The 21,817-nt window shown below is 43.3% G+C and overlaps 1 protein-coding gene across 1 annotated transcript; it reads right to left on the reverse strand.

Moving 5' to 3' along the window:
• Positions 1-1,219: 1,219 nt before the first annotated feature.
• LOC119456410 (uncharacterized) lies at positions 1,220-19,313 on the reverse strand. Its single transcript, XM_037718140.2, has 5 exons — positions 19,089-19,313; positions 17,511-17,819; positions 13,872-14,041; positions 9,252-9,559; positions 1,220-7,779 (listed from the first exon to the last, which is right to left on the reverse strand). Exons 2-5 carry the CDS (start codon positions 17,793-17,795, stop codon positions 7,502-7,504), a joined length of 1,041 nt encoding a protein of 346 aa, XP_037574068.1. The 5' UTR covers positions 17,796-17,819; positions 19,089-19,313; the 3' UTR covers positions 1,220-7,501.
• Positions 19,314-21,817: the final 2,504 nt, after the last annotated feature.

Below are 21,817 nucleotides of genomic sequence, written 5' to 3' on the forward strand. Positions count from 1 at the left end.
TGGACCGTCACGAAACATTCAGCTTCGACCATTTGTGCGCCATAGCTGTAGTCCATCATTTATTGTGTGTATACAGTGCGCATATATTCAAGTGTGCGCCCATTCACTTATTCTTAATACGTCGGCGATAGAGTGGGCGTACGTTTTCCTGCCATTTGGGACAGATGTGTATAGATAACGTGCGCGAAACTTACTATGACAGGAAGCGGCGCTACTCCCTTTGTCATTGTTTAACGAGTGGTACTCACTCTTGCCGACGTTCTGGGAATGAAACCCTTTGTGTGAAGGTTAGCGATACAAGGCTGGCGGATGAGAAAATTTCTGTATCTTCGAGGAACGCCGTACATCACGAAGTGCCGGTAACACATTCGGACAGTTTCAGCAGCAGTTCGCAAACTTCGCCACACAGATTCATTCTTTTCCTTAACATGCCAGTCACTCTCTTTGCAGCCAACTACAGCACACGTCTTCAATCCACATGATTCAATCTAGCACGATTGGAGCACAGTGTGTTAGCGAGAACTCAGTTGCATTTCCAACAGCTGATCGCACAGAAGCAAGGTAGAAGCGCTAGTGGTTTCGTATTCGTGCGCGGTCGCTGAGGAGAGGTATGGCGCGCCGCCGTGAGCGCCATCTCGTTTCTCTAAACCAAACTGCTCTGCGAAAAGGGTCAATAGCGACCGCATTCACGCCGTTTCGGAGGGACACAGAGTTACCAGACCAGGAGCATAACACACGCGCAATAGCAACAGTGCGGGCCGAGAGCCAAGAGCGACATCTTCTCGGATAGCTCATTAGGTGAGAACTTATGAACGGATGGGTTATTGGCGGAATGGTTAATTTTGGGGCTTTCACTTAATGCTTTTAAAGAATAACGAACCATTTCGTTAATAACGAACCACGGTCCCCTGAAGTTCGTTATATCAAGATTTCACTGTAATGACAATCATAAAAGTGCTTCCATCATTGTGTTTTATGCTTTCGAGTATTGATCCATGTGTCATGTTTTGTGCAGCGCTTATTCATCCATTGCACTAAACAGAAAAGACAGTTCCATTTAACTAACGAAATAATGAACCTACAGAAAACACATGTCAAATATTATCAAATTTGTTTCAAAAATAGGGGTAGATTGCTTTAAAAACCATGCCCTCCCCCCCCTTTAAAGGTCAATTGTACACATGTGAAATACCTAACCGACTCAAAATTGGGCACTGAGAAGCTTGTTTATACATGCTTTATTGCAGATATTAACAGCAATCACTTCTGTTCCCTTATGACAGCAGTTGCTACCATTCCAAGAAAACAAAAAAGAGATTGAAGTTTAAATGAGAAACATCTGAAAAAGAACCTGTTCAGACAGTATTTTGCCGACTCACAATTCGAAGATGTTAATGAGCAAAATGCACAAGCAGTTCTATAATGTAAACTGTTGGTGTTTGAATGAAAATTAGGCAGATATGCCGAGATAAGTGGTGAGTTAGCATTTTTGTAATGTTCAGCTTTCAGGCATGTTACATCAATATATCCAAACACAAAACTTGCAGTTATCTCTCAAGTCTTTATGTTGGTCTCAACACAGCAGACAGACCCTTTATTCATGTGGTCACAAAAAGATACTGTACACTGCTGCAAATATTTAGTGTTACAATATACCGAGTGTGCAAGGTATTTGAGTACAATGACGACTTCAGGAATGGCATCGATAAATTTCATATGAGATTGGGTATACTCGTTCCAAATATTTTTCAGCATTTCTTTTGCTGCTTTTCTATTAAGACTTAAATAAAACCATCTTCAGCCACAGTTACTGAATGAATTCAGCTTCGATAATATCTATACATTCGGATCAGATAGTGCACGTTGATGTTAAGGCAGTGCCTCCACACTAACAGTCTTTAGCAAGTACTTATCATTGCGTGGCTGTTTTGTTAGTCTTTCTCTCAGTGACGCCTGCCATACATAGCGGCGTACAGGTTTAGATATTCGGAACTAGGACGCCATATTGAGGGTGACATGGTCGCTGAAGTTCACAACCAGACGTTCTTGGGTGGTGCAGGCACTGTGGGCTCGTGCAAATCCATAACTTAGAAGTGGTGCCTAATAAAATCATGCACAGGAAGCTTGTTTCTCATTCTGTCACCTGAAGCTGATCGTCGGTGGCCATAATAGACTTTTCAAAGTTCTCACTCGTCATGACCTCCACATGCTGGAGAAATTAGAATGACCACTGGCAGCGCTTAATTGTCTTTGTATCATATGATAATTGGCCACAAACTGTCTCACCCAGAAAACAAACCATTTCAAGACATTCAAGAAGGTGACAATCTCCAAGTTGGCATGCAAGGTGACTAGGGCAATGTACTGCTTTATCTCCAGTGTCAGACTGAAAGCTGATACCCTGGAATAAATGTGCTAGATAGGTCACAGAAGGGTTGGTGCAGACAATATAAAGTATCTAGACAGAATGAGAATGTTAATGTCTACGGTGATTCAATGCCATGTCCTCAAATACCTTGCGCACCCGGTAGACATGCATACAAGAAATGCACCTAATGAAAATTCATAAAACAGTCTGCAGGCAAATCCCCTCCCCTTTTCATTTGAGGCGCTGTTTTCAGATGGGTGGTGCAATACAATGCCCCATAGGAAAGGTGAGTAATGTAGGTTAGCTTTTAACACTTGGGCCTGTGAAAATTCCCTAAATTTTGCAAGATCCGAAAGCCACATTGCATACACTGTTTGCCATTCAATACTATCCACAATGTTATGCAAGGAATCTTGCTCAGAGAATAAGGCACCTTCCCTTTACCAACTAATAAATTTAATCGTTAGAATGCATGATAATGAAAAGAATAAACGACAAAATAATGCACGGTTTCTGAAGTGCATTCACTAAAATCTGACAAGCACTACTCGTCTTCTGTAAGCAGGTCAAGTGTTGCCTGGAGAAGTGGGTCAGAGAAGCTGCCACTACAAGTACAGTTTGGGGCTGAAGGATGAAAAATTAAAATATCCACTGTGAAAGCAAAAAAGTGATTGTGAATGATGATTGTGAAGGCAGCTTGCAGGCTGAAAGTACAGCAATTTACAATGGCTTTGGAAGATGCAAGAGTGCCTGCACTCTTCAGTCACTCCAGAACCACAAGAGGAAAAAAAAAAAGAAAGAAAAAAAAAAAAGGAACCATCACCATTTGGCATTGCCCAGGCATATTGTTCTGGGCTAGCAATTTAATATTTAATGCTTGCACATGCTTGTGCCAGAGCTTCCAGACATGTTAGAACTTTGCATAACATGCTATACGCACTCCTTAACCTTCCTTGTAGTTTTGTATAGACATAACTGAAGGACACCCTCACAATGCAAGCGTTCAACAATCATGTGAATGTTGGGTACCACATTGACTATATATGGCTTGGCTGATAACATAGTAATGTGTTATTTCATCTGCTTTAATGCGAGAGCTAGTTCAACTTATCCAAGAATATTTACAGTGCCGAATACGGCAACATCAGAATTGAAAACATCGGAAAATGAAAACAGCCTACTGCTACCATTCAGAGATAAAGTTAAATTTGTAATGGCAAATTAGCCTCAAGAAGGTTGACGTGCAACGCCAGAAGGAACTATATTGCCCGTTAACTCCATTGTGCATACCTCATTCTCATGATCGTCAAACCACCATGCTGGTAGTAACTAGCACATTTTTTAAGCATTTTTTGTTGGAAAACTGCTGGTAAATGTAGCAACAAATTTCCAGAAACTTTACAGCCAGTCAACAGCACAAGTTGGTCTAATGATGCAATTCTGGTTGTACGCACAGTAATTTTACATTCTCTCTATTCAGTAATGAATTTAGAGTCCCTGATGCACTTAGTTCCTGACCCAGTCAATAACTAAGTGTCAGCATGTGCACAATGTTGCTTTTTCTTCTTTGTCAGAGCACCTGACATCACATTTTAGCAATCATGAGTTTCATTTTCACTTTTTCTTTCAACTCTTTGGCAGCTTTACCGAGGCAATGGAGTAATACTCCTTCCAGACAGGCACCTTTAGTGTCACCTCAAGCAAGTGACACTTAGTGTCATTTGTTGATTGTTAGAAGAAAAATTCAGCAACACTTACTGCAAAGCAAATTTGCTAGTACACGCGTTTGTTGACAACACACTTAACTCAATGACGGTATGGAGATTCAGTGGTAAACAGAGGTAAAAAAAAAAAAACAGCTGGAAATGGCTTCATTTCTTTACATTATCAGGTGTGCATTACCACAAAACTAAAATAAATTTTTTAACTGATGAAGTTTTACATCCCAAAGCCAAGTTAATTTACCATGTTCAATGTATGTGTTGGCAGAATGCCATTAAATTGTCCTGCTATAACCTTGTGTAGTTATGTCCCAAAGCTGCAAAGAGAGCTGTGAGGGGCACCAGAGTGGTAGGCTCCACAATATTCCTCACCAACCGGGGGCTCGTAAATCAACACTGAAAGCTTAGTATACAGGGATTTGTTTTTCCTTACATCTTGTGCCCAATGATATGTGGCCACTGCAATAAGCCATCAAACATGCTCGACAGCGGAACATCTTTGTTGTGAAAACACTGCAATGACATTGAAAGCACCAACACGTTAATGCAGATTTGCCCCGTGCAATAAAGCTGACTCTCTCCCGAAGCATTCAATGAGCACCGGGCAGAGTTCTGGGTTTGCCAGAAAAGTACTAGACACACATGGTATTTCCATCATGAACAACATTGCAGAGAGCAGCTCTCTGCATCTGCCTACACCATGTGAACAGGGCAAAGATGGACCAATTTAAATAATAGCCTATTTGGTCAATGTGCACAGTCAGCAAGAAACAAAACATGATTATGCAGGAAGTACTTATATATTGGGCACCAGTGAAGAGTAAATGCTACAGGATGTAACAAACTATAGATATAAGTAGGACATGTAATTTAAAGATTAGCGAAAATTATTCACATCACACCATCATACGATACTCAAATTCCAAATGCATGCCATTTACATTATTGAATTTCGTTCGCCTGTGCCTGTACTAACAAATTAACAACTGCACTCACTTGCAATTGCTATCCAGCAACCATTGCACAGCCCTTTACCCTGTCAAATTCACACTGTGGCTAATGCCACTCTGTCATGGCTAGTAAATGTCCTAAATACAAAAGAACGTCCAGAAGACATGTGAAGCAACTCGCTAAGTATACAGCTTGTACTGTACAAGCTGCTATTGGGACCTGCAAGCATGTGTTTTTTCTATATCCGCGTCCTTTGAAAGAAGGCTTCACCTTAAGCTCAAATTTAATTTTCGCACTCAAGTGCTGTAAAAGAGCCCTTCTCAGAAGTTTGCATGCTGAAAGGATCAAACAAATCATTAGCGTTAAATTCGCAAAAATTTCGTATCTCCAAAAATGGGTGGAACTGAGGGAATTAGCCAGATAAACCTCACATACTTTTCATGGTACCAACATTGACTTGTTAGTAAAAAAGTTTACCAATTTGTATGTAACAGCACAAGGGGAACACAAAAATGCTTTCACTGGGCAACCACAAAACTGATTCTGATAAAACTTACTATGAAAGAAAAAGTCATAGGAAGCATAATTTCAATTGATTGATTGAATGATTGATGAGGTTAACCATCCAAAGCAACACAAGAGGCTACGAGAGCTGTTGTAGTGAGGGGCTCCCAATTAATTTTGGCCAACTCTGGTTCCTTAACGCGCATCCAAAGTGTTGCAGACAAGTGTTTTTGCATTTCGGCGTTCTTGAAATGTAGCCGCTGCAGTAGGCGGAGCATAATTTTGATTAACGCCCTTGAGTAAATTTATTAAACACTGCCAATAATAAAAAATTGTCACTTTCTTTTTCAAACAGCAAGCGAAGCGAGACGAAAGGCAATGGCCACGTCAAGCAGTCATAGTTTTCAGAAACAGACTGCCTCAGCTCAGCGTTTACAGTCTTCTCTGTACCAATGCACGATTCTCACAGGCAATATGTAGCCGTTAAATGTAAATGCAACTGCACGCGCATACACTACTTGTGTTGGCTGCAACATGCAGGATGTAACCTTTGCTCTGCTACCGAGCTGACTGTGATGATGCATCCACTCAGCTTCTTTCTTTTCTTGGAGTCTAATAGTGTGCTTGCGGCTCATGTCTGCAATAAGCGCTTTGAAACTGTGAAACGAACAGAGTTCCATCTGAGAAGCTCAGCACATGAACTGTGGGCAGAAGATACTGAAGTAAAACACCGGACTGCATATGTTGCTTAATGTGCTTTAAAATATAAATGCTCTGACAACTGTAGTTTCTTAACAGTTGATATTTATCATTGTTCAGCCAAGGAATTATACACGATTTACAGGTTTTGCAATTTTTAAAAACGTAACAGGAGGATTAAATAATGACATCTCTTCATGTAGTCACTAGATTTGTATTTTTCGTTTAAATGCTGTAAAATGTAAAATTCATTAAGCTCAGTTGAGCTGTTGCCCAATGACAGCAGTTCTGCTTTGTCTGTTCTTTGAATGGGAACACTAGATGGAAATCTGGGATGACGCTTCCACTTTATATGGTTCATTTAATGTAAAGTCAGTATCAAAAGTTTGTGGCCTGTGCAATCTGAGAAAATTGCAAATATTTTTGCAGCCTGGGCACAAGGCTTGGTACACAGGTATTCGGATTTTGAACCTGCACTAGTGTGTGAACAACATAGTGCTGTATAGTTTTACTGGCAACGGTCGTAAACTGCTCTGAAATTGAATGTTTTCTTACATTCAAATTAATGAAATTCTGGGGTTTTACGTACCAAAACCATAATCTGTTTATGAGGCACGCCGTAGCAGGGGACTCCGGATTAATTTTGACCACCTGAGGGGTTCTTAACGTGCACCTAAATCTAAGAACTAGCGTTTTTGCATTTTGCTCCTATCGAAATGCGGCCACTGTGGTCGGGGCCGCACCCGTCAACTCAAGCTCAGCAGCGCTACGTTTTCTCAGATAATGTGTTCGATAAACTTTTGATACTGACGGTGCATATTGAGTTTATATGCACCACATGATGCAATGTCTCCAATCAACACTTGTAGCGGTCACCTAACAGCACTAAGAATGAGGATGAAAAGAACCCATACGGCAGGACTGGTGCTAAAATCGGTGCCAGTCCTGCCGTATGTGTTTTTTTTCGTCTTCGTCCTTAGTGCTATTATATATATGAACGCTGTCACGATCAACCAATCTGCACAAATCAAGGTATTGTTGTAACGCTTATATATTTCGTGTTCCTCGTTAAATCAAACCATGCAGGCTATATGCACAGTGTTGAGTGCCAGACAGTTAAATTAAACATGTTTTCTGACTGGCTGAACCTGTGTGACATGAGCTTAGCTGCGTGCTCAACCGCCACACACACAGCAGACAACATACATGGCCAACAATTTCTATGCACTGATAACAAGAAAATCTCTCCTTTCGAGGTCTACTGTGCTGGATCAAGCACTAGTGGATGCCCTGAAAGGTGCTCCAGGACGTGACCTTCAAAGTCGTCCTGCGAGAATCGCCGCGGGAAGAGGACCTCGCAGATAGGACAAACCCTCTCGAGCTCCTCTTCTGGCAGTGTGCCTTGGGACACTTCAGTATTGGGGCTGCTTGCAGAAAGCTGTTGCGTGAAGTAGACACGAAAACTTTCATCCGAAGGTCTTGATCCGCTAAACGCCGGCCGGCTGGTAAGTTCACCTTGCCTCTTGGGCTGGTTATCTGGCACACAAACGGAAAGAACAGTCTGCAGGCTACTGAATTTGAATTAATATAATAAGGCGATGAATATAGTGTGACACTGGCTTTTTATGATGTAACAAGTAAACGTTAACAATTATAGTCAATAAGACACGCGGCACCGATTATGGTAAGGTATATTCAGATGCTTTAATTTACTAACACTGTACTATAATACTGCTTCACTAACATACTTTACCTCGGTCGGCACCGTGTTGTTTTACTGACGATGATTTTGCCCTATCAGACGGGATTCCGTCAGTCCCTCAATTTTATTAACAATAATAATGTGACATAAGTATCTGCAGAACAACCATGGCCAAGGACTTAGACAAAATGGTGTGCACAAATGCTTGTAAAACAGTGTACTGCAAGACTTCGATTTACCGTTTAATCAGAACCTGCTCCTAGCCTTGAATTCAAATGCATTCTATGCCTCCGATGGCATTGTGCACACTAACAGGGTATGCATCATACCATGCTTCCAGGAAGAGCCCCTATGACAGCTATGACTATTACGGCTAACATGCTTACTTAGCACCCAGCTCTCTCGTCCTGGCTCCCCACTTGTGTGGGTCTCTGCGAAGATGCGTCACTCCTTTACGTTGGCTTCTACACTGTTTTGCGCCAAATCACCTACCTCAACGATAAGATGTCATCATTAACTCTGAAACCACTCCCATAGCCACAGAAACTATGGATGTCTACCAGCCCAAGCACTGTCATTCATATGCACACTGCCATAAGGGACACCAGGATGGTGCTTTTGCTGTGATGTGTTAATATCATGGAGTGGTTTGAATCGAAGACATATTTATTGCTAAAAGGCTGAGCGACAAGTAATAATCATGAAAAACATGCAAGGTTAACTTCCTTTTGTGCACATAATTGCGAGATTTCACCTTGAATAAACTAGTTAAAAGTTGCCACCTGAGTATAGTTGTTCATATTCTGTCTTTATGTTCACCTTTATAGCCACAAATATGCCTTTCAGCAAATACCTAGCAGGTTTAGAAAAATGTCTTTAGGCTTGTAATATGCCACTGTAGCAGAAGATGAAAACAGCAGCACAGCTGCAATCTTGCATGGAAACTGGAGCTGTATTCATTTTTCTATCCCTACAAAAACAGCCCCTGGCCACTCGCTGACAATGTTATTTCCTCTTCGTTATCTTTTCTGTTGTTTTGCTTGTTGTGGTTGTTTCATGTCACTTTTTTTCTTCATTCAATGTTGCATTAACCGCCAGGATTCCACGTGTGAGACTGCCTGTTTCAAAAGGCAAAGTCACATCTATTTTAATGACCACATGTGCCTGGCCCTACACATTCGTGACATTCGCTAGTTTTGCTGGGGAAGAATTCTTACTCCCGGACGTTCTTGCTCATTGGCTCCGAAACATGGTCACTGCTTTCTGGCTGTGGTTATAACAGCTGTCGCACTGTCCTGTGGCTTACCTCTAAGCCTTGCCAGAGTAGAGAGCAGTGCTGCCCTCTGGCCCAGCACCTTCTCCCTGGCAGTGTTAAGCTGTGCAGTCAGCGTGGCAATAAGCCGCATTGCAGCTTGCAGACTGCTGTCATGCTGTCTCGTGTCTTCATCTCCACCCTTTGCTGCTTCTTTACGCGGTTGGTCGTGGCCGAGCAGGGGTGTCCTCGACACATCGCCTGACGGTAGATCTTCGATGACTTCTCCACCCAGCTCTTCCAAGCTTTTCATCTCCTGCTGCATTCGGACCATCAACAACTGTGACATGCCGTCCAATGTCCTGCAAATGAAACCACACATTCACAATCAGCCTGTTACAGTGAATGATACGTCAGTTGCTCGAGCGGCTATGTGCAGCCCTTTGAAGTGGCTCCTGAAGCACACAGCCCATGGAGCTGTGGTGTGAGGCCTATGTGGCCCTTTTGAGTGTGTTCAATGGCAAAAATTTAAAAGGACTGTCCAACAATTTAAAAACAAGAAGAAACCTAGCAAAAGATCTGCTTAATCTACCTCAAATGAGTGGGTGAGCAAGGCATAAAAATGTCAGTTTACGCACAATTAATTATTGGAAATGTGCTACGCCTTTTTTAAATGCCATAACCATCATAACTACCATAATATTTTGCCCCAACACCAATGTGATATTACATATTTCGACAATACTGAAGCACATATGGTTTTACACAGCTTAGGTGTTCCTGTTGTTCCTGCAGCTTAGGACTCATAAGTTCCTGCTAGTCACTTATGAGTCCACAATGCGCCTGTGATGTCATAGCACAGCATCAGCCCAGATGCATGGTGTTGAGCTTCGCACCTAATGCCAGATGCCAGACCTCTCAAAGTACCATATTTTCAGGTTTTTTTTTTTCAACTTTTCGTTGGTCTGACTTATGTCCCTTTCATTTCAGAAAAAACTGCCATCAAAATCGGATTCGATGTTAAGGCCACGCGAAGTGTGCTGGTTGACTTAACTGCTACGGGTTCTGTGCGCACTATCAAGGTGCCGGGTTCTTCTCGTGATTGAGTTCCCGAGCGCCGTGCGAGGACGGAGCAGCAACGCAGGCGGTGGCAGGCTGACCGCGAGTCGATGACACCGAAGTCGTCACATCTGCAGATCGCTGTCAAGATACGGCCCGCGCTGCTGTGCAAACTACGCAGTTGCTACCTAAGTACAAGCCCCCCCACCTTCTGCGCTGCCTTCCCGCTTTCCTCCCTTGTGTGCGATTCGGCTCACCGTCGCACGCTTTCACTCGCACATACAGCGTACGACGCACGGGGACAATGTTATCGCCCTTGGACTTTATACGGAACATTGCGGCAGCCACGACGGCAGAAATGCGCCTGGAGTGCAAATATACAGGGTGTTCCAGCGATCACTTCCAAAAATTCTTAAAGGTTGCCTGTGGCACATAGCACAATTCTAGTTCATGAGCTGGTCTACTCAAAAAGTTGTCGCAGTTTCACCTGAAAGGCGAAGCATCAATTGCGATAGCAAATTTGTAGAGAGCTATACGGAGTAATGATAGTAGCTTTATCAGCTGTATAAACTTGGACATGCAGCAGCACCGGCAACACGCACAACTGTTGTCGACGCCGTCGGCGTTTTGCCCGCGTTCGCACAAAATGCGTGCGGCGTTGGTGACTGTTGCCGGAGCTTCTGATATATATAGGCACTTGGTGCTGCAGCTAAACGTCGCTTCTCTTCCCTCCCCCTCCCCCCCCCCCCCAAGGCTTTTCGTGCGTCCGAAGAAGGCGCGTTTGCTCTACATATATGGTGATTGTAAAGGAGGAAAGAGACGCCTACTTCTGCAGCCCTTAACGCACGGCGCAGAACGCGCGTTTGTTCTCCGCCGTGGGTTCACTCCCCGTGAAAGCGCGCGTCCCTCGCGCCCTTTCACTCACACATACAGCGTTCGGCGGCGCGCGGCGACGATTTCATCTCCATTGACGTCATACGGAACCTCACGGCGACGGCAACGGCGACGCCGACGGCAGAAATCTGCTTTGGAGTGTCCATATAATTGCTATCGCAATAAAAGGCGGACATTACTTGCACCAGAAATTGAAATGCATAATACAATAATTAACAAAAATTCACCACTTAAGTTTTTATATAATTACCCGATGGCCCATATTGCAATTTACAAAATGTAGCCGTGGAGTTCACAAGGCGGATCCAATTGGAACGAATTCTCGGGATGACACCAGTTTCGAGATAATAATTCCCGAATTTGGCGGAGAAATGCATTGGCATTCCAGTTAGTTTTTTAACAAAACGTCGCTTTATGCGTTCAAGCACAAAATTAACTAGAATGCCAACGCATTTCTCCGCAAAGTTCGGGAATTAATATCTCGAAACTGGTGTCATCCCAAAAATTAATTCCAAGTGGATCCGCCTTGCGAACTCCACGGCTACAATTTGTAAATTGCAATATAGGCCATCAGCTAATTAGTTAGAAACTTAATTAATGAAGTTTTTTTAATTAGTCGATTTTGCATTTTATTTTTTTGTGCAAGTAATGTCTGCCTCTTCAAGTAGACCAGCTCATTAACTAGAATTGGGCTATATGCCACAGGCAACCTCAAATAGATTTTGAAAGTGTTCGCTGAAACACCCTGTACGGCACTCACATGCTTGCGCGTGACCCGCGTTCACGGAGTGAAACGTCACTGCATTTTTTTTTATTGCTTACCGAACGAATAGCTGCGTCTTATACACCGCTGCGACTTATATACATTTTTTTTTTAACGGTAAAATTGCCGTTTTGAGGGGGGTGCGTCTTATACAAAGGTGCGACTTATAGACTGGAAAATACGGTAGCGTACGCCTTAAGTAATAGACTATTTTATGCTTCATACACCCCTTAACATGACAGAAGGGGAGCTAAGTGCTACATGACTTTCAGATTCGTGGAGACTGCAGGAAATGTGTGCTGTGTGTTGGGAGCACCATTGCACATTGATTGGTACAAATTCCTAGACAGAGAAGAAAGCTGATATTCAAAGCCTCTAGACTGTGGAGCATCCAAACCACAGTAATATAATGATTCCATTAATTAATTTTCCTATTCACACCTTGTCAGTAGGTCCGAGTGGCGCTCTGCCTACATTATCAAAAGGATTATCCAGTTGTGCGCGGTGGATGATAAGTAAGAAATAGAATCTGTAAAAAGGAATTCTTACATTATACTGGCCCAGGATTCCACAGTAGCCCCATCAGACACTTGGTAACAGCATTACTCATGCGCAATGTGGTTGTGTAGTTATCACGAAGGATGTGCCATCACGGACAAATAAAAGCTAAACAGAAAATTATGGCAGAAACCATCTCATGATGACTGTTGACGTTAATGCAATCAGCATTGAAGCACTCCACATACCGCCCCATTGCCATTGGCCGAGCGCAGTCACGTGGAATTCCAAATTGTTGCAGAAACTTCAACTCTAAAAGCTTTCTGCTGCATGTCAAATTGCACATTCTCATTGTGCGCATGTCAAATTACACATGCATGTACATACTGCATTTCATGCATGCAAGTTCTGCATGTCAAACTGCATTCCCAATTCATGCCACACATGCATAACATGTCATTAATGTTATGACACGCTATTCATGTCATCACATTCATTTCATTCATGTCATGATATGCAGGCATGGCATGTCATGCATCTCCTGACATATACTCAGCTAAAGAGAGTTGAGAGTTCAGATACAATCAAATTGCCCAGTTTACATTAAACTGTGAATGTAAAGGATGGCCCCACTGTGCGTGAGAGCAGGACCGCTCGCACTGCACAGGTGGCAGATCATATTACACTGGGGCTGTGGAGCGGCCTCCCTCTAACCAAAGCATGCCGTCGTGCACGTAATACAATTTGAGAGACAGCAGAAAGCTAATCACATTAATCACATTAAATTTCATATCAGAACAGCAGCACTGAAAGATTACGAAATACGTGGCAGATTAGTGTTCTTGGCCAGAATCCCAATAGTACACCATTATTTGGACGAAAACGAGCTGTACAAGTTCCATCAATGGAATTTTAGCATATTCTGTGTTCAGATTTAACAGATTGTTTTACATTTTAACAGTGTGTAATAGTACACATTTAAGCATGTTTTATAAAAAAAAAAAAAAAAAAATATATATATACACACACAAATGCACACACACAGAGCGGACAATGTCAAATTAAAAAATTAAATTATGGAGTTTTAAGTGCCAAAACCAGTTCTGATTATGAGGCACGCCGTAGTGGGGGACTCCGGAAATTTGGACCACCTGGGGTTCTTTAACGTGCACCTAAATCTAAGTACATGGGTGTTTTCGCATTTCGCCCCCATCGAAATGCAGCCGCCGTGGCCGGGATTCGATCCCGCGACCTCGTGCTCAGCAGCCCAACACCATAGCCACTGAGCAACCACGGCGGGTAGCGGACAATGTCAAGTAATGAAACAAACACATTTAATTTTGCTTATAATGCACAGTTATTTCTAACGACATTACTGCTTGGCACTAACGGTTCCCAAACGAGTGTGGAAACTAAATGGCCTATGTATAAGATCACAGGTGTAGGGCAGCAAAGCTCACCACACAGCAGGGTCTTCTTGGTCCAAATCCTGTAGGCCCACATCCACAGGGTAGCGAAACGGCTGCTTCTTTGTGGACTGTGGCAGAGGATATGGGCTAAAGCCTCCAGATTTCTGGGCGTCTGCAAGCTGCTGTGCAAGGTCAGCGTTCCGTTGGCTCTCCTCCTCGAGCTGCATCAAAGAGCAGAGGTGTCAGGCACTGTGTTCTAGGCTGATCACGTTAGTGACTATGTTTCAATATACACACTTACTGGCTCAACAAAAGAACGATGACAAGCTGACTGGACAAATAAAAGTGAACAGTCGAACTTCAATATAGTGAACACCGGTATAACAAACTACTGGATATAATGAGAAAATAAAACTCGGCGCTAATGCAATGGTAAACTCGGCGCTAATGCAGTTCCGCTCAACATGAACGCTGTGTAAGTGCGGAGCATTGATTCGCCGGTGTTTCTCTTGTGTTTATCTTGTGTTTAACAATCAATCATCCGTTTTGACACCTGTGCTAAGGCACAACTGGTGGGAAACCGCCATACACATGGAGCCAAACCACCACGCACATGGAGCCAAAGCCTTTGCTGATGGTAGTTAGGAGCGATTTTAACAATTTTCTGTTAATTAATGCACTTAATGCTTCATTATTCCTGCCTTTTAAATTATTCTGATTCCTGTTAGTTTATTTTGAACTGGGTTTGATCAATTCTGCACTTGTTTTGACCCTGTTTTGAGCACTTGTTCGTGAGCGTGATCACGCGACAGACGCCGACAGCCCGAACCCCTAAAGTGCTTCGCACTTAAAAAAATGTTTCTGCCAATATCAATGTGTAACGACTACAGAATATAATGAAGGTATTTTCATGCCAGATGCAACTTTCTCATAACAAAGTTTGGCTGTTAATAACACTTGCAGGAGAAAACACTTGTATTTAGAGCTATGTTCATGCTGCATCATTGCTGGGTGTAGGGACAGAGTGGGACATGATGCTTATGAGCACATGCTGCGACAGTGTGGCACTACACTGTGTGTTGCATGACTTGCATCACATAAAAGCACCATTGAAAACGTTCAACTGAGATGATCCAAGATCAAAGCATTTAGGAACATTTCAATAAGGAATATTTTATAGTGAAAGTAATAACCACAATTTATCTGCATGCTACCAAAAGTCAGTAATAGTATTTTTCATAGAAGCCAAATGATTCAGTAGAGATCACCAGTAATATGCAACTAGAAGCTGTATGTCGGTCCAATCTGCTTATCTCCAGTTGTGCTGTACAAGCTGTGAATGATGCCCTAATATGGCATGTGTGATGTTATATGCGTGAGCCATTTATTGCTATGTCTAAAGCTTTGTCAGCGACATTTCCACTGAAAATGCTTCAATTTGCTTACTAATCTGAAAATCCAGAAGAAATCGCTGCATGCTGTTTGTAAGACTGTTTGGTGAGCATCAGTTCTCGCCTGTAGCTATGATAACTCGATCAGAACATGGCCACTTGCCACATAATACAGTTGGCTTCCATAAACTCTTTCCTTACCAGGCCACAGCAAATGGGTCAGTTTAATCGACAGCTTTACAACACACTGCCAAACAATAACTGTAATTCTTCTACAAGCAATGCCACTCACTACACAGCTTGAAGACTGCACATTTACATTTGGCCAGATTTGTGGACATCTTGGACACACAGGAAAGTATAAAAAAGCTTCGACGAGCAGGAGGTATCACTGAATTTAGAGGTTGGTGCATGTTGGACTTCCCAGATTGAACAATGCAAACCAACTTGGCTGCATAATTTTTAAACGGAAGCAGTTTATATTCAACAAATTACGCTGGGTTGCCAGATTTTCAACTCCTACAGCTGCACTACTTTAATGACACCTTAAACTTCTTGTGTGATCTGGAGTACAAATTGTTTTATGTTTATGCTCCCAAAATATCAAGCACAATTTCATTTTTCCCTGCAAGCGGGGTTGTTTTTATTTCATTAGCATTACAACAGCGTATGTACAAGCATAGCCTCCCAAACTTTTTTAATGTTTGTCCAGTGACATTAAATCAAGGGTCACTTAGAGGGTGCCACTTCCTCAGTAGTTGGTCACAGTCTATGCAACACAGTTAGAGCCATGTCAACTTTCCCTCACCAGATGTCATGTGCAAGTAAAGGAGCAGCAGCACAATCATGTGGCAAAAGTTGTACATGCTGTGCAGGTATAAAATAGGTATAAAATGTCTGGAGAATGTCATGCCACTGCAGTGGACCAATGGCTCCCATGTATTGCAGAGTGACTTGGCAGGAATTGTAAAAATACAGAAGGCTATGGTACGACACATTAGGAATGCTTCCCATTTTGCGGAGCTTTCACTCAGACAAGAGCATGAAATTTATTTCCACTTGACCTTCTACACAAGCATGGCTAGCAGTTTGATTTCTTATTGCTGAATTACATTAAACCTGATTATGTTATGGTGCTTGGCATGTGATGCAAGAGCAACACACAGTGGCATAGTTAGAAAGTATGCGAAAATGTCAAGGTGGACAGTTGGGCGAGTTAACTGGCAGTTATTTTGCTTGTAGCACAAGAGGGATGTAAGCGCACAGAATAAGGATACAGAACAAGCAGTGTCCTTTTCTGTGCTTATGTCCCTGTTATGCTGCAAGCAACACGGGAAGTGCAGTGACAAGTATCCAGACAATGAAATGAAAGAAAACTGCACTTTTTGACCTATGAATACGTGAAGGGACGTGCCCTTCAGCGCTACTGGCTTGCTATTTACTACACTCTTGGATAAAGGTTGCTTGCCTCAAAACTCCCTGCTTCTTGTTCTTATATTTCCTGCTGCTCTGTAGATAGGCACTTAGCACAGCAAGAGGGAAAAAAATACTGGCATAGGTTCTTGAAACTTTTAAATTGCCAGTCCTTCAAATTGGTTCAGCTCTGAGCAAAGCAAATACATATACATAAGATGATCATGGAGACATATTGAATGATTCTTATAACTGACAAGTATTTTATAGTGAAGAACCTACACAAGTGCTACACCTGTCAAACATGCTCAGCAGTTAAGCTTGAGGTGTATCTGTTTCTTTCTTTTCTTTAACAAGTATCAATCAGTTGTGTCAGGGCTCAGTGTAATATGTTCTTTCTTTGTGGAGTGACTTGATGAAAGTGGATAACTGTCATCCTTCCGACAGAAGCACAAAGTTACAAACAAAGCCTATGAGCTTCGCATTTTAAGAAAAATTAACTTTGGCCTTGGGATTAAGCCCAGGACCAACAAATTTCTGGCGTAGTCACTCTATCATCTGACCTAACCAGGAGGCTAGCTGATCACTGAGAAAGGCCGAATTAAAGAACAACCCAAAGCGCAGAGGCAGTGAACGTGGCAAAACAGTTCTGCGGATATCGACAAGGACAACAAAGTTTTGACCTTGCGCTTTCCACAAGGTAAGAAACCTGCATGGGTTTCCTTTGGAGCTTCACGTAGCCGTGAGGCGGAAGACAATTATTCCCATTCACAATACTTTCTCTAACTTGCAGATTTCCACAGAACTCACTTGATGATGAGCTCGAACGTCAGCTAGTACCGACTCAGTCACCTCAAAGTCCCAGTCTAGTAAGCCCTGCACCAACCTTTGATTTCAAGTCTTCTGCCTCTTGGTCACGTTTGTCTAGCTGCTGCTGGAGGTAGCCCAGGCTAATGTTTTTTGCCTCGACTTCAGCGCGAAGCTTTGCCTTGACACGTTCAAGGCGGGCGATCTCGTCCCGCGACTGTCTTAGGTGACACTGCAGTTCCTCGAAGGCCACTTGCAGGCTGCAGTGTTCTTCCCCCATCAGCTGCTTGTCTGCAACCGTGGCTGGAACACTTTTTACATCGCGGGCAGTCGCGGTCGTGCTCGGAAGCCGCCGCTGCGTCATGGCTGCAGGCAGCCCTTGTAGAACCTGCAGAAGCAGCAAGATGCAGCAATCTCTAACAAATATATTCTCTTTCTACGTATCCCCTTCAGTCAAGAATTATGATATGGGCTGTTGGTGCATCTGTCCCATTTCATAATTTTATTCCGAGGCACTGGAGACTCCATTGCAACAAAATGAAGGTGGCCGGGTAATTCTTTGTGCATGTTATAGCGAGTCCTCATAAATACACAGTAATAAAATATCTATTGTGCAGTCAGTCATGCAGTGTTTTATCACAAAAGTAATTGCATACCGACGCGAAGCACATGTACAGGTTAATTATGGAAGTATTACGAGAAAAGAAAGATTATTCTTGCGTCAATTCTGACGGAACGCAACACGTCAAACATCCCATCATATATGGTAATGCCTTCAGCAAAGTGGTCGTCTGTAGAAATACGCAGCACATTGAAGTGAAATGAACCCCCACTGAGTATGCAGGGGTTCAATTCACCAGAAGCTGTCCGTGTTTTTTTTTTTTTTCCTTGCTACCACTGTACAGAATGGGTAAGAACAAGTTGCGTAGACAAATGTGTACGCCGTGACTATGAAGGTATGTGTTGTCTCCACCAATCTTATCTTTTTTTTTTTTTTTTGTTTACGGCGGACTGACATCGTTGCCAGCGAGTTACAATACTGGAGTTCATGACATGGCTTTGAAAGCTTCTTGTTTTCGGATCAAAATGCATGGGACTTGAAGAGTTCGTCGATGTCTGCACGTCGATTTCAATGCGCCGCACTTGTACGCATTCAAGGTGTTCGCTAATCATAGCGTTTTGAGCAGTGAGTAATGATCTGATCTCTGGCACTGCTGATCTCTGTGTGCTTCACTGTGCATAAAGAAACAAAACAGCAGGTAACGTTTGGCTTGGCAATCACGCCGGCTAAACAATAATACATATACCAAGCAGGCGTTCCACATCTGAAGGTATGCCTCATGAGCAGAGAAAGCAAGTATTGCTAAAAAAAAATAATAATAAAAATAACACGTTCCCGCACTTAAGGAACATAAAGCGCCCATGTCGTAGAACATTACGCATTTTGCGACTTAAAACGTCGAATAAGGTCGGGTGCAAGTCGTTTAAAGATGTTGCTTCTCTCCTACTAGCTACAATCAACCGAACTCGCCCAGTTCCTCCTCATCAGAATTACACGCGGAGTTCCTGAAAGACAGAACAGAGGCATAGTTCACATGCGAAAAAAGACATAACTTAGCATCGCGACATATAAAATTTATCATGCGTGACAACTTACGGGCGAGTCTTTCCGGAGTGAAAGGATGAAGAGCGACGATCAAAACGCACACAAGCAGAAACGGCTTGCCAATCAACCGATCAAACAACAAACATACTGAACCAGGTTTAGGAATCCTGTCACAAAATTTTCCGGCACAATAAAGTCATTTCAATAAAACTAGCGGTAGGACGCCCGGTAACGTGCCAGCAAAACTAAACCACAGTGGCACAGTTCTGTGTTTTGGATTTGGATTTCGTAGAATGGTTTGGATCGGATTGTGTTGGACTAGACGTTTGGCGCTGCGGTCTGCAGCGTGATGCCACATTGAGTCGCGTTTTTCTGATGATGATATTTATTGACATCTCCTTTGAAACATGGTGGAGACAAATAGTCACCTAGCCTGCTTGATTTAGTCATGTTTTTCTACATCTATCGCCGTCTAGCCTTTTGCCTATGCGATCTCGATCATAACTTTCGTATTTAAAGCTTCTATCACTATACTATCGTATAGTAACCTACGCTTCCAATGACTCCTGTTCTATGAATCTCTCCCCTCCTTTTTTCCACGTCTCTAACTTATTTCTACTGTTGTGTGAGGTTCTGCCTTATTAAGAAATAAATTATAAGGAAAAATATGCACGGTAACACTAGTGCCTTGATATTTGAGGCTCGAGCTGGTTGCCTAAGGACAAAAACATACCGGAGCCAGGCGCGGATCCAGGGGGGATGTCCGGATGTCCTGACCCCCCCCCCCCCCCCCCCCCCCTCAGATTTCTGCATCGCCCCCTCGCTGACAGGGGGATGGCCCTGTCGCAAAAAAAAAATATGGCCACCAGCATTCTTCAAAAGTATTTTTCGCGAGTACCAAAGGTATCAGCCATGTAGAAGTAAAGCTAGCTCGCTCACAAGCTTAGTTGTATTCCGTAGGAATGTGGTGTCGCGAGGTTGCCGTAGTTATTTTTTTCTCATGAACACCTTGGACCTCCTGGCGCCTGCCGTGCCTTACTCGTCCCGTCGGTGGCGTCGAATGAACGAGGGGACGTCCCTTTTGCCAAACACGCCGAGGTCCGCTCGAGCGCCTTCGCGCCTGATTAACTTAAGTTTCCCCTTGGGGAGTCAACGGTTGCCTCATTGGCTGTCATCGGTTCCGCGACCAACCTGCTTAATGAAAGAGATCTCTTGCTGAATTGTTCATATATAAATAACAACAACTAACAGCTAAACTAAGAACTACGCATAGGCAACTTTTTGTTAACTGTAGCCCTCATTGTGATCACAGTTACACGTTGACAATATCCAGCACGAGCACAGTACCGTTCGTACGCTACAAGTTTTTCATTGTAACTTCGCAGTTTTATTGTCGTATATTAAGCACAGGAGGCTCAAGCCCACCGGATCCGTTTATCTGAGTGGGCGTTCTCGCGGAGCGGGGCGAAGCCTCGAGCCGCGGCTGCGAAGTGGGGGAGCGGGACGTCAGCGGCCAACGCCAGCGCGCGGGCCTAGGATGGCGTCGCGTGGTTAGAGAAATGGGAGCAGATGCGCAACTTGTGTAAAAGGATGACAGCGCGTGGGAAACAAAGCATGAAGACGCTGGCTCGAGCTCTCGGCTACTACGCCACATCGTTATTCTTGTAGGTGGCGTCGTGAGTCTTCATACGCGGTGATTCGCATATCGTAAACAACCAGCGCAGTGGTTGCTGCGTTGGAGCGGAGCGTTACGCCCGTATTCAAGAACGTTCCTCTAGTCACTACCTACGCTTCCAATGACTCCTGTTCTATGAATCTCTTCCCTCCTTTTTTCCACGTCTCTAACTTATTTCTACTGTTGTGTGAGGTTCTGCCTTATTAAGAAATAAATTATAAGGAAAAATATGCACGATAACACTAGGGGCAGTGCCTTGATATTTGAGGCTCGAGCTGGTTGCCTAAGGACAAAAACATACCGGAGCAAACATACCAAATATTCTACCATTCGGTAGAATATTTGCTCCGGTATGTTTTACCAATACCTATGCCGTTACAGGCATAGGTAGTGGTAAAAGCTAGATAGAGAAGTTTTAAGGGGAAAAAAATAAGATTTATACGAAAATACTAGAATGAAAAACATTTATAGTATAAAGGCTGACCTGATTAAATCAAGCAAGCTAGGCGACTATTTGTCAAAGGGATGCCAATAAGTGATAATGACCATTATCCTCTTGCCCTCTTGCAGACGATGCTCTCCGCCACGCGCGCAGCAGCTGTTTGCCAATCCAATTTTCACGTTTTTTCTTTCGTCTGCAAAGAAGAACCACAGAAGTTGTTGGATGTTTTCGTAATGATAATAAAAGAAGTAGCCTTCATGCGCAATCAAAAATAATGGTGAAATAAATCGTAACTACGACTCTTACTGAGCCCGCGGTCCTGCAGACGCCAAGTTTAACCCGGATATCGCTCGCAGTGGCAGTTGAATGTTCGTCTGTTTGCTGCAACGGCGACGTTCTGCTGTTTTACAGGACTGTATGCACCAGTATGTATGCGTTACTCGTGTGGTGCCGTCTTGTTCCTCTAGCCAGCGAAAGAAAGAACCGGGAGTGTCCTTCGACGACGTACGCACCGACACAGATCTACGGGCACGATGGCTAGAGCTATTGCAAGAAAGAACTGAGAGCCGAACTTGATTTAACTCGGCTGTGTGCAGCCTCCATTTTCTTCAAACCGACTTTCGTCAAGATACGGCGAAGAGGCACATGCTCAAGCACGGTGCA

The sequence above is a fragment of the Dermacentor silvarum genome, chromosome 6 (assembly GCF_013339745.2).
Source record: "Dermacentor silvarum isolate Dsil-2018 chromosome 6, BIME_Dsil_1.4, whole genome shotgun sequence".
Lineage (NCBI taxonomy): Eukaryota > Metazoa > Arthropoda > Arachnida > Ixodida > Ixodidae > Dermacentor > Dermacentor silvarum.